Here is a 10898-nt window from a genome sequence, read left to right on the forward strand (position 1 = left end):
GGAAAGCCACGTAAAATGCCAGAGGAAAAAATGCCCGCGTGTGTGCACAAGCCAGTGTCAGCCTGTGCAACCTGAGAAACTTGCTGCTGGCCACAGAGGGACCATACCTGATTAAAGCATGTAAACACCCAATCATGAACCACAATGGTGTATGAAATTTTCTTTTCTGGAAGAGAACTTGAAAAAAAATGGTGAACTAGCTGTACTGGGAAAACTATGTTGTTTTCCTTTATCTTCTCCTCTACTGTAAAAAAAAAAAAAAAAAAAAAATGGAGGAAGGGCGAGGGGAAGTGTCAGCTACTGTTCCCCCTGGAAAATTAGAGATCAATAAAATGAGCAGCATAGGACTCAGATCAGCAACACATTCACATCTCCATGGTTGGTGCTGGCAGAATGAATCTGCTCTCAGTGAGCACAGGTCTAACTCCCTCATAAATCACAGCTCCTCTCTGCCAGCAGCTTTCCCTTCTGCTCACTGTCACAGATGATTGGGAAGAGACCGTCTCTTGCTGCCATGGCAGAGGTATTCCAACAAGGAAAGGCACCTGAGCTTCCTCTGAAGCTGTCCCAGCCTCACAGCCACCACTTCCTAGCCAACCCTGAAGTGTTTGAGGTTTTCTCACCTTTCTCATCCTCAAAATACTTGTCCCCGTACATCTCTTGCTGAGAAAATACCTCATACTACATTGACCTGGTTACTGCTACTAACACAGTCTCGATGCAGTTTCACTTCTCTTATAACAGCTAAAGTAACTACAACATTAACTAATATTTCTTCACTTTTAGACGAGTGTTTTGGGGAGGGTGGTTTTTTTTTTTTTTCATTTCTATTTCTTTTTCCCCAGATTGGGTTTGTTTTGTAGCCCTCAGTGAGATCTAAAAAACTGGCCATGCTTGAAGGAAATTGAATAAATATCATATGTGTCCTGGTCGAAGAGTGCTCTCTACTTCCACACTGAGTCAATGGTGATTTTTCAGCAGCTTTCCCTTTAGCAAGCTGAGGTACCTTCTCTTCACCCAGTTGTTACATTCTGTGCCCCTCCACTTGATTACTGATATTGTTACACCCACCTATTTGTAAGAAGTTTTCCCATTAGCTAGTTTTTTAGGCACCCTTGGAAAGTGTTTTTTCTTTCTTTCTTTTTTTTCCCCCTGTCTCCACAAGTCAGGAATCTATTATAACATTTACTTTCTAGTGAAAAGAAAATGAATGCACTTGCCTGTAAAACCTTTCCAGGGGCTAGTCATTATGAGAGCTCCTCTTCTCACCACCTACCCATCTTCCCCTCAGAGAGCAAGATCCTTTGTATTTCGTTCTTATTTTATTCTGACTTCACTTTCTACTTGAAAAATGGCAGCTGGAGGAAAGAACTGACTGTTAAACCTCAGCAGCAGGTAGTAACGTCTTGTATTTTTATCTCAGAAATTCAAAGCACTTTGTAACAATAATACTAATGAGAAGAAGAATGCTTTAGCACCCATATGGTGTTTTGCACTTTGAAATGCACTCCTTGCACTAACCAGCCCCACAATATGACTGGACTCTGTATCACCAGCCCTTATTTTATTACTTTCTTCTAAGTATACACCCTCATGACATATCTCACAACTTCTCCATGGCTAAATGTCCAACCAGCAGGCTGTCCAGGAAGAGAGAACAATTCATCCCTCATTTTTTTGCTCAGTTCCCAGTTGTTACACATCTTTAACTGAGGATGAACTATTAATTTTGTTCAGAGAGAAACAAGGGGACATTAGACACATGAGGGGAAATGGTCTTAAATGCTAGGATGTATTACAATTACCTACTCGTAGGAGCAAAAGCACATTAATATTTTAGGTTTTGTAGTGGGCTGAGAACCAATGAGAAGGTCATTCAGAACACAGAAGGACACCCACAAAGCCAGGAAATTGTAACAGCCCCTCACTTCGTTAGCAGGCTGCCCAAAGATTTCATTTTTTTTTCTTTCTCTCCTAGGAGCCAATGGTCTGGCTAACCCTCGGGATTTCTTGGTGCCTGTTGCATGGTATGAGGATCGCCAAGTGCCAGGGGGCTACACAGTGATCAGCAAGTACCAGGGCAAGCTGTTTGCAGCCCAGCAGGTAAGTACATCAGGGAGGCCAGATGATCATAGAATCAGTAAGGTTGGAAGGGACCTCTGGAGATCATCTAGTCCAACCCCCTTGCTCCAGCAGGGTCACCTAGAGCATGGTAGACAGGGTTACATCCAGGTGGGCCTTGAAGATCTCCAGAGAAGGAGACTCCACAACCTCTCTGGGCAACCTGTGCCAGTGCTCCGTCACTCTCCCAGTGAAGAAATTCCCCCTCACATTCAGGCAGAACTTCCTGTGGTTCAGTTTCTGCCCATTGCCTCTTGTCCTGTCACACGGGACAGCTGAAGAGTTTGTCCCTGTCCCCTTGACACTCTCCCTTCAGGTACTTATGTACATTGATAAGATCCCCCCCTCAGTCTGCTCTTCCCCAGGCTAAACAGGCCCAGCTCTTGCAGCTGTTCCTCACAGGGCACATGCTCCAATACTCTCATCATCTTTGTAGCTCTACGCTGGACTCTCACCAGTAGCTCCATGTCTCTCTTGTACTGGAGAGCCCAGAACTGGACACAGTACTCAAGATGAGGCCTCACCAGGGCTGAGTAGAGGGGCAGGGTCACCTCCCTCGACCTGCTGGCAACACTCTTCCTAATGCACCCCAGGAGACCATTTTCCTTCCTGACCAAAAGGGCACATTGCTGGCTCATGGTCAACTTGTCATCCACCAGCACTCCCAGGTTCTTCTCTGCAGAGCTGCTCTCCAGAAGGTCAGCTCCCAGCTTCTACTGGTGCCTAGGGTTATTTCTCCCTAGGTTCAGGACTCTGCACTTGCTCTTGTTGAACCTCATGAGGTTCCTCTCCACCCAGCTCTCCAGCCTGTCCAGGTCTCTCTGAACGGCAGCACAGCCCTCAGGTGTGTCAGACGCTCTTCCCAGCTTGGTATCATCAGCAAACTTGCTGAGGAGGCACTCAGTCCCCTCATCCAGGTCATTGATGAATAAGTTGAGCAGGATGGGACCCAGCACTGAGCCCTGGGTGACGCCACTAGCCACAGGCCTCCAGCTAGACTCCGTGACGCTGATGATGACCCTCTGAGCTCTGCCTTTCAGCCAGTTCTCAATCCACCTCAAACACTAAAGCACAGTGACTGGCAGAGCATGACATAGGATATACAGCTGCACTGATTTGCAGTCTCAGCAACTGGCCTGGCCTGCTGCTGCTGAAGCTAATGGTCCAGCAGCACTGAGCTCTTGCCTTGTAGGCCTATTTATCTTTCCACTTCTGGCGGATTGGAATATAAAGATGTTTGTAAAAGCTTGATTGACCAAAAGACTTGCTCAAAGTCTTTGCCTCATGCTTTCCACGTCTTTCTAATGGTAAAGAGCAGTAGCTGGGGCTGCTGGGAAAACCGAGGGTTTCCTTACTAGAGAGCCAGTGTTGCAGTCAGCCTTGTTCATGCACAGTCAGCCTTTGGAGACTGAATCTGCTCCCCACCTCTAGAGCAAGAGGAAAACCTTGATGAGGAAAACCATGTCCTCACAGCGGTGGGCTATGGCTAGGTGGCTTCATGCTCCATGCTGTCAGTGTGCTGCTTACCAGCACTAAATCTATTCTTAATTTGAGAAAGGGGAGTGCCCTGTACACGTGCAACACGTTGGAGAGGCCTGTATGGTAATCTTCTTCTCTGTTCTTATTGCTTTGATAGGATTTCTCCCCCTTCAATGTTGTAGCCTGGCATGGGAACTACACGCCATACAAATACAATCTGGATAACTTTATGGTCATTAACGCTGTTGCTTTTGACCACGCGGTAAGTTCTGGAGCTGTGCAAAAAAGGGCAATGCTTTGTGAATACCATAGGATCAAAACTCGACCTGTGCTCCAAGGGCTCGTCACCTGTTAAATAATATATTGTCCTGTAAGGAATTGTGTGAAAGCCCTTGAGCTTGTTTCTCTGGGCCCAAACCAAGCTCTTGTGGGTTAATACACCCTCCTAAATAGACATAACTGGAGGTAAATCAGCTTATTAAATCGCTTTATGCAGCTCAGCACAGAATTTCTGTGCCCTGAGGAAGGGCTGAATACTGAAGCCAACATACACCAAGTAACTCAGGTATCTCTGAGTTCTCAGTTTCTGAGACTTTTTGCTTCAGATTCTTGTTTTGATTTATCTCTTACAACTGTACAAATTCCTCCTCCTGGTTCCTGTGAGACCAGGACTGGAATCATTTTTGAAGAGCTGGCAGCTTTCAGCGCAATAATTTCTAGATCTCATGGAAAATAACAAAAGCCAAAATCAATGTGAGCAGCTCTCCTAATGAGGAAACCAGCCCAGTGGGAGATGTGCCCGCAGCTATGCCATCTCTTGGCATTGCTTTTGCAAGGGGATGTGCAAGGAGACTGGAGCATTTCTAGTGAGACAACCAAAAGAAAATGTTGTTCAAACTCCAGAAAAGCCTGCCAGGAAAAGGATAGTTTTGGAATCAAAGCCCAGAAAATCAGTTTACTGGGCTATAGACCTCAAAAATCCTTGAAGCAAGTCACAATTTCTCTGTACTTTCTTCACCCTGTTTGTAAACTAAGAGGGACTATGAGGCTAAATTCCTAAAGTAGGATATTCCTGTTCTCTGTAACATGCTAAGAGAAAGGTATTTCCACAGAGAAGTGCTGGAGACAATGCTCCTGGAACTGCAATATCTCACTTGAACACCCAGTAAGTCTCACTTGCTCTGTCTCTCAGCTTCCTCTTCTACTCAAGGAGGGATTAATTTTGACCCATTCGGAGGAGAAAAGGGAAGGAAAATAAACGAACTTGAGACCCTCAGAAGGAAAAAATAGGGAAAGACCAAGGACTGTTATTACTGCACATTGTTTGCTTTTTCATATCCTGACACTTCCTCACTTCCTCAGTTCAGCAGTATCTGGATCGGAAACAGGTGCCAAGCCCATCTGAAGATCTAACAGTCACCATCTCCCTGCAGATGCCTTCATTGGGCCCCCTTCCCAGTATGGCTCCAGGGCACAGGCACCCCAGGCTCCTGGCTGCTGCTGCTCTCCAGGCTGCATCTGTCCACAGAATCACAGCAGAATTGCCAGGGTTGGCAGGGACCTCTGGAGATCATCCAGTCCAACAACTCAGAGGAGGGTCAGTTAGAGCTGGTTGCTCAGGGCCGTGTCCAGATGGCTTACGAATATCTCCAAGGCTGGATATTCCACAATCTATCTGGGAAATCTGTTCCAGTGTTTGACCACCCTCACAGTAATTTTTTTTCTTGTCTTTAAACAGAATTTTGCATGTTCTAGTTGGTCTCCCTTGCCTCTTGTCCTGACAGAGCTGGTATGGAGAGATCTTTCCACCATTTTTACCTCCGCTTCTCATGTCTGTGAATCTCAGTCTTCCAGCTGGCCTCTCCAATGTGGGAAGGAGAGAAGAGGAGCTGCAGCGTTAATTCTAGCATCCTCTTTAGGCAAGGAAGAGGAAGTAATTCAGATTGCAAGGCAGTCCCTCACGTGAGTTTGTGCCCTGGACTCTAAGGGAGTCCAGGCCAGGTGCAGGGAAGACTCTCTGAGGGCAGCCAAAGGAAGAATCAACCAGTCTCATCTCTTGCCCCCATGTTCAGCATTGGATCGAGATGCTGAGTGTTCTCACACACAGTCACACATCTCACCCACACCATCAAGTGCAGGGTGTAAGAGGATTTGGCAAAGGAGAGGCTGCAGTATTCATATTTACCGGCAAGATAATCTGAGCAGACAGTTCTGAGCCCTTCTCTGTTTCATGCTATTCACTTTTTTTTTTCAGGATCCTTCTATTTTCACTGTCCTGACAGCCAAGTCTACCCGTCCTGGAGTGGCAGTTGCTGACTTTGTCATATTCCCCCCACGATGGGGGGTAGCTAACAACACCTTCCGGCCACCCTACTACCACAGTACGTCTGCTGTTCATTGCTTTTGCTTGAGTATAGGCATGCAGAAAAAGCAAGCCCCTTTTTTATTTATTTTTTTATGAGGTTGCAGACGGAAGAAGCTATTTGTTGCCCTTGGCACAGTTAAACTCAGTTTCTTGGAGTCAGTGAGTCCTCCTTGGAAAAGGAACAAAACTAAAGCCATTCCTATTTAAAGCATCTTAGGAAAGCTGAGAGGTGATAGGCTGCTTGTGGCTGCATAGATGGCTGTGTCTATTCAAGGGGCTCCTGCAGAGATCAAATGCATATTAAATTTTGCATTGCACAAACATCAGAAATTGTCCTGTCATCTAGCCATTAATTTCTTAGTATCCCATTAGAATATGTAGATAAAGAGCAGAAGAAAGGAAAACACTACATCACAGGTGGAGAGAAGGACAGAGAGCCATAGAGTTGCCCAAGGACACTCACAGGGTGAGATCAGTTACAACAAAGGACTGCACTGGATTTCTTGAACCCTTACCCCACTCTGTCACCAGGTGCATAGTGGTGCACCTCAGTGCGCTCATAGTTTTTCACGCTGTTTTAGCTTTGCCCACAAGAGTGAATATGTATACAGAAGTGGTGATCCAAAAATTTCCCAAGCTGGTTTCTTACTGACCAACTCATTCTTCCTAAGCAATATTATGAGTCATTTGACACATATTTACTATGGTAGGCGTGCTAGTAATGAAGCTCTTACAGCCTGCTCCTTGTTCTAAATGCTCCAAGCAGAGTACATGAGTGAGTTTGATGAAAAAATCCGTAACAACCCAGTCTTACATGAGATGCTGACAGTTTAAGATGAAAATTAATGATTGTTTGCATACATATATAGGGCAACTGTACTTTGAGCTAAATTAGATTTGTTGTTAAATATTTCAGACCCTGAATTGTACCTAATGAAGACTGAACTAGTGGTGAAAAAGGCTGTATTTAACATAGCTACAGAAGTATGTCCTGATTTTGCAAAAACTGACCACTAAGCATAAAGTTGCCATTTGTTTAGTCACACCAGGTCTACTAAGGCTGAAAGACTGGGATGGCAGTTGTTAAAGGAGCACAACTTAATAAGAACTGGATGATTAGATTTAGTCATCCTTAGCCAACTTAGCAGTATATTACTCCATTGGTTTCAGTGGGCCTACTTATAGTACTTTTCCTCAGGGAAGGACATAATTTGGCTCCCTGTCATTGGACATACACTGGCTCTTGAGAACTAAGTAGATAATGGGTGAATCTAAATCATAAGACACTAAAATGCTTGGTTGAACTGGAGGTGGTAGAAAAATATGGAGCAAAACAATTTCACACCTAGGACTTAGGGCAGCAGACCAGGCTCTCCCAGCAGAGTGTTGGCTAGGCTGCAGCCTTTCACTTCTCCATTTTGTGCCTCAGTGCCTGTAACACAGAGATAATTATACTGAACTTCCTTTCCAGGGCCTTTAGAATTCAAATCAAAGCCTGAAAATATCAGGTCAGACTTTATGTAGTCTGTATGCAGTCTATATGTAAGTAGAGCTTACATAGCTCTAAGTACTAGGAAAAATACAGGCCTACCAACACCAGTGCATCTCTTCATTAGGGAGCTCCTGGTTTCTGAATCCGGATAATTAAGAGTAGAATAAAACCTGTATGTAGCCCAGCTTTACAAGCATTGCCTATTGGGTCACAGATGTCTCCTCTTGTGATACACTGCTTAGGCGCCTCCGTTCCGTATACTGCCCACTCTATATACTGTGAGTTACAAGGAGCTTATGGTCCAGCTGTGATGCCTCCAAATCACACTGCATTGCAACTTTTTCTCTTCGCCTGCTCCCGCAGGGAACTGCATGAGCGAGTTCATGGGGCTCATCAGAGGCCACTATGAAGCAAAGGAAGAAGGCTTCCAGCCTGGAGGGGCCAGCTTACACAGCATGATGACTCCTCACGGGCCAGATGCTGACTGTTTTGAGAAGGCAAGCAAAGCCAAGCTGGAGCCTGAGAGGGTTGCAGAAGGGACTATGGTAAGAACCCAAGAAAGAAAGATTTTGTGTACAACATGGTCTGCTGCCACTGTGCGACTCTGAAAGAAGAGTTTAGCTTCTTGCGGCTAAGATGGATAAGTAATCGAACCAAACTGTCCCAGTATTCACATCCCCTACTGATTAGTACTGATCAGTTCCCAGAAGCGTCCTTGGAGATATGGGACACCAGGCAGCTTTGATCATCTGCCTACATAAATTGATGCCTGAGCAAGGAGCTAGGAATTTTCATGCTGATTAAGTTAATTTTTGCCTTAGCCTATAAACAAATAAGTGAAATCCCTGAGTGTCCTCCTCTCCCTAGCCCCTGAAACATAATAATGACGATCATCAACCACCCTTGTGCCAGAGCTCTTGGAATAACATGGCTTTACTAAATGTGGAGGAAGTCCAAAATCACATCAGAGACCTAATTGATATCAGTGTTCCAATGCCAGCTCTCAAGAGCTTTCACAATCTCTGCTGGGAGTTGCTTTCTCCCCCTGCGTTGAGCAGGTTAGAAGAGCCACTTTGTCTGAATTCAAACTCTCTCTTTCTCCTGCCCTAATGTACCTTCCTTTTCCCAATAGGCCTTCATGTTTGAGTCTTCCTTCAGTTTGGCTGTTACCAAATGGGGCCTCAAGACCTCCAACCGCCTAGATAAAAATTACTACAAGTGCTGGGAACCTCTGAAAAGCCACTTCAATCCTAATTGCAAGTAAAGAAATTGTTGCTTGCAGTACAAATGAAGACAGGGAAATGCAGTACGCTTACATGTGCTGGAGTAGTCAACTCAGGCAAGTTCTCCAGTACAGAATGGTAATTCCAGCAGCCATTGAGTCACTAAAAAGATCATGCCTATAGAACTTGAAACACAGTAAAAAATACCACTATTATTAGTTTTCATGTATCCAATTAAACCTTTTCGTGTGACACACCGAAGCTGAAATACTTGTATGGCTGTCACCGTGCCAAGTTGCTGTGAATGCTGTGCCTTGCACGGCTATGACAGTCAGCTCTGTTTCACAGGGATCTTCTGAAAATATGACATGAGGTGTCATCCACAGGATGGGTAACTAGAACTCAACAAAGCGTTGTGCTGTCTGTAAGGGAAGAGCTTTCAAAGTAAGAGCTGAAGACTCTCCTAGACCTACCTTCCATCACAGCAAGGCATTTCAAACTGTTTTCTGTGAGTGGTTGCCAAGAAAATCCTTTATTGTTGGGACAGTATCCTGCAAACTGGAAGAGATTGGAGCATGCTAAGTGTTCCACTGCTGAGAGAATACTATCTTTTCAATCTCACATCCTAGTCATCTTTCTGCACTTTCTGTCAGCACTTCACAATTTTTCTTCCCAGTTACGTTCCGATTTGCACCTTAGTGAATGTGAAAGGGCTTGGCTGGCCAGCCCGAACCTGTGAAGGTTCCTGTGAAGGTACCTGGAAGAAAAGTTGAGTGCAGACAACTTTATGGAGTACCTCAAAAATCATTGGTAAAATATTCAAGCAACCTACATGGGGATTTCAAACCACTCTCCTATTTCACTGGGTGGAGGCAGAAAGTGAAGCCCTCAGCATGCTAGGCACCAGGTGCACAACCCAGCAATCCCAATCCTCAAGCCCGTTCTGTATCCACATACTACTTTGTTGTTATGTCAAAATTAGGATTTGAAGGATTCAAGTTAAGTAAGACAGCAAAGGTAAATGTTGCTGTCAAGCCATTTGTCTGTCTCATTTACGTATGTACTGAACTATCCAGTTTGTTTATGACACATTTATCTTCTGTATGGATCTGATTTCTCCTAATGAGCCCACCAAGACTAAAGAGAAGTTTGGGCAACAGTCTAGAATATGAAATGGATAAGTTTGGTGCCATCAGGATCTAAGCTTTTTGCTCCTGAAGAGAAATAAACTCTAGTTTACCAAAAAGGGAGAAAATTTGCAGCTGGGACACCTGAGTTCAGTCAGACATGTCCATAGTGGATTTGGACCTGCACCAGATTCATGGGGGATAAAAAAGCATTGGCTTTCAGCTAAATATTACATTATAAAATCCACAGGGAGGTATTTACTTTAAAATAACCAACTTAGAAGACCACATTCAGGAAAATCAATTTGCCAAAAAAGTTGATTTTATTAGACTGATCCAGGCATAAATGCTTTACCGGCACAAGGGGGAAAACTTGTTTTTGGTTTGGAATGTAAATTATTATCCAGTGATATGCATGCTTGAGTCTCACTTGCTATAGACTCACTGAAGTAGACATGGGTTGTAACATACCAGTCAAGGGTAAAATTCTGAGGCACAATCAATTTTTTGTCCTCACACACGATTTCTGAACAGAAAAACCTCTTTGATTCCTCTAAGGACTTAGTCCTACTGCCTCAAACCAACCCCACCTCCAGGAGTGTGATATGCTCCTTTCAAAAAACAGCTTGGAGAATTCTGCAAATAACAACAGAGAAAAGTAGGGCAGCCTTTCTCCAGGCACCATGCTCAGATCTGCAGGGACATAGCATCAGACACTTTTATCTGCAAAGGAAAGGGCTGTGGCAGGTGCAGTGAGCCAATCAAAGGCTGACCTAAAAGACTGGAGGCGCTGAACTCACCTACAATCCACCCTGAACAATTTGTTCAACTGGCCTGAAACAAATAGAGCTGCAAGGGAGAATTTACACGTGTGGCAACTTAAGCTCCAATTAGCTAAGGAAATGGGTCCTGGGAGATCAAATTAGTTTGTGGCAGCAGGAAGATAGTTAATTTAGCATGCTCAGACAAGCAATTATTTCTTTCCCTAAATACCACTTTCTCCATGCATTGCTGCCTCTCTCTGCATTGACTCACAGTCTTATCCTGTACATTTGTGCCAGTTTTTTAGAAGCAGTTCTGCAAAGAGAATA

The 10898-nt window shown here is 44.5% G+C and overlaps 1 protein-coding gene across 1 annotated transcript in view; it reads left to right on the forward strand.

The window, feature by feature from the left end:
- HGD (homogentisate 1,2-dioxygenase) overlaps positions 1-8721 on the forward strand; it is a 28077-nt gene extending 19356 nt beyond the window's left edge. The window contains exons 10-14 of the mRNA XM_062571724.1: positions 1979-2103; positions 3758-3862; positions 5855-5981; positions 7821-8002; positions 8590-8721. Coding sequence (XP_062427708.1) covers positions 1979-2103; positions 3758-3862; positions 5855-5981; positions 7821-8002; positions 8590-8721 — 671 coding nt within the window. The remainder of the gene's footprint in view (positions 1-1978; positions 2104-3757; positions 3863-5854; positions 5982-7820; positions 8003-8589) is intronic.
- Positions 8722-10898: the final 2177 nt, after the last annotated feature.

The sequence above is a fragment of the Rhea pennata genome, chromosome 1 (genome assembly GCF_028389875.1).
Source record: "Rhea pennata isolate bPtePen1 chromosome 1, bPtePen1.pri, whole genome shotgun sequence".
NCBI lineage: Eukaryota > Metazoa > Chordata > Aves > Rheiformes > Rheidae > Rhea > Rhea pennata.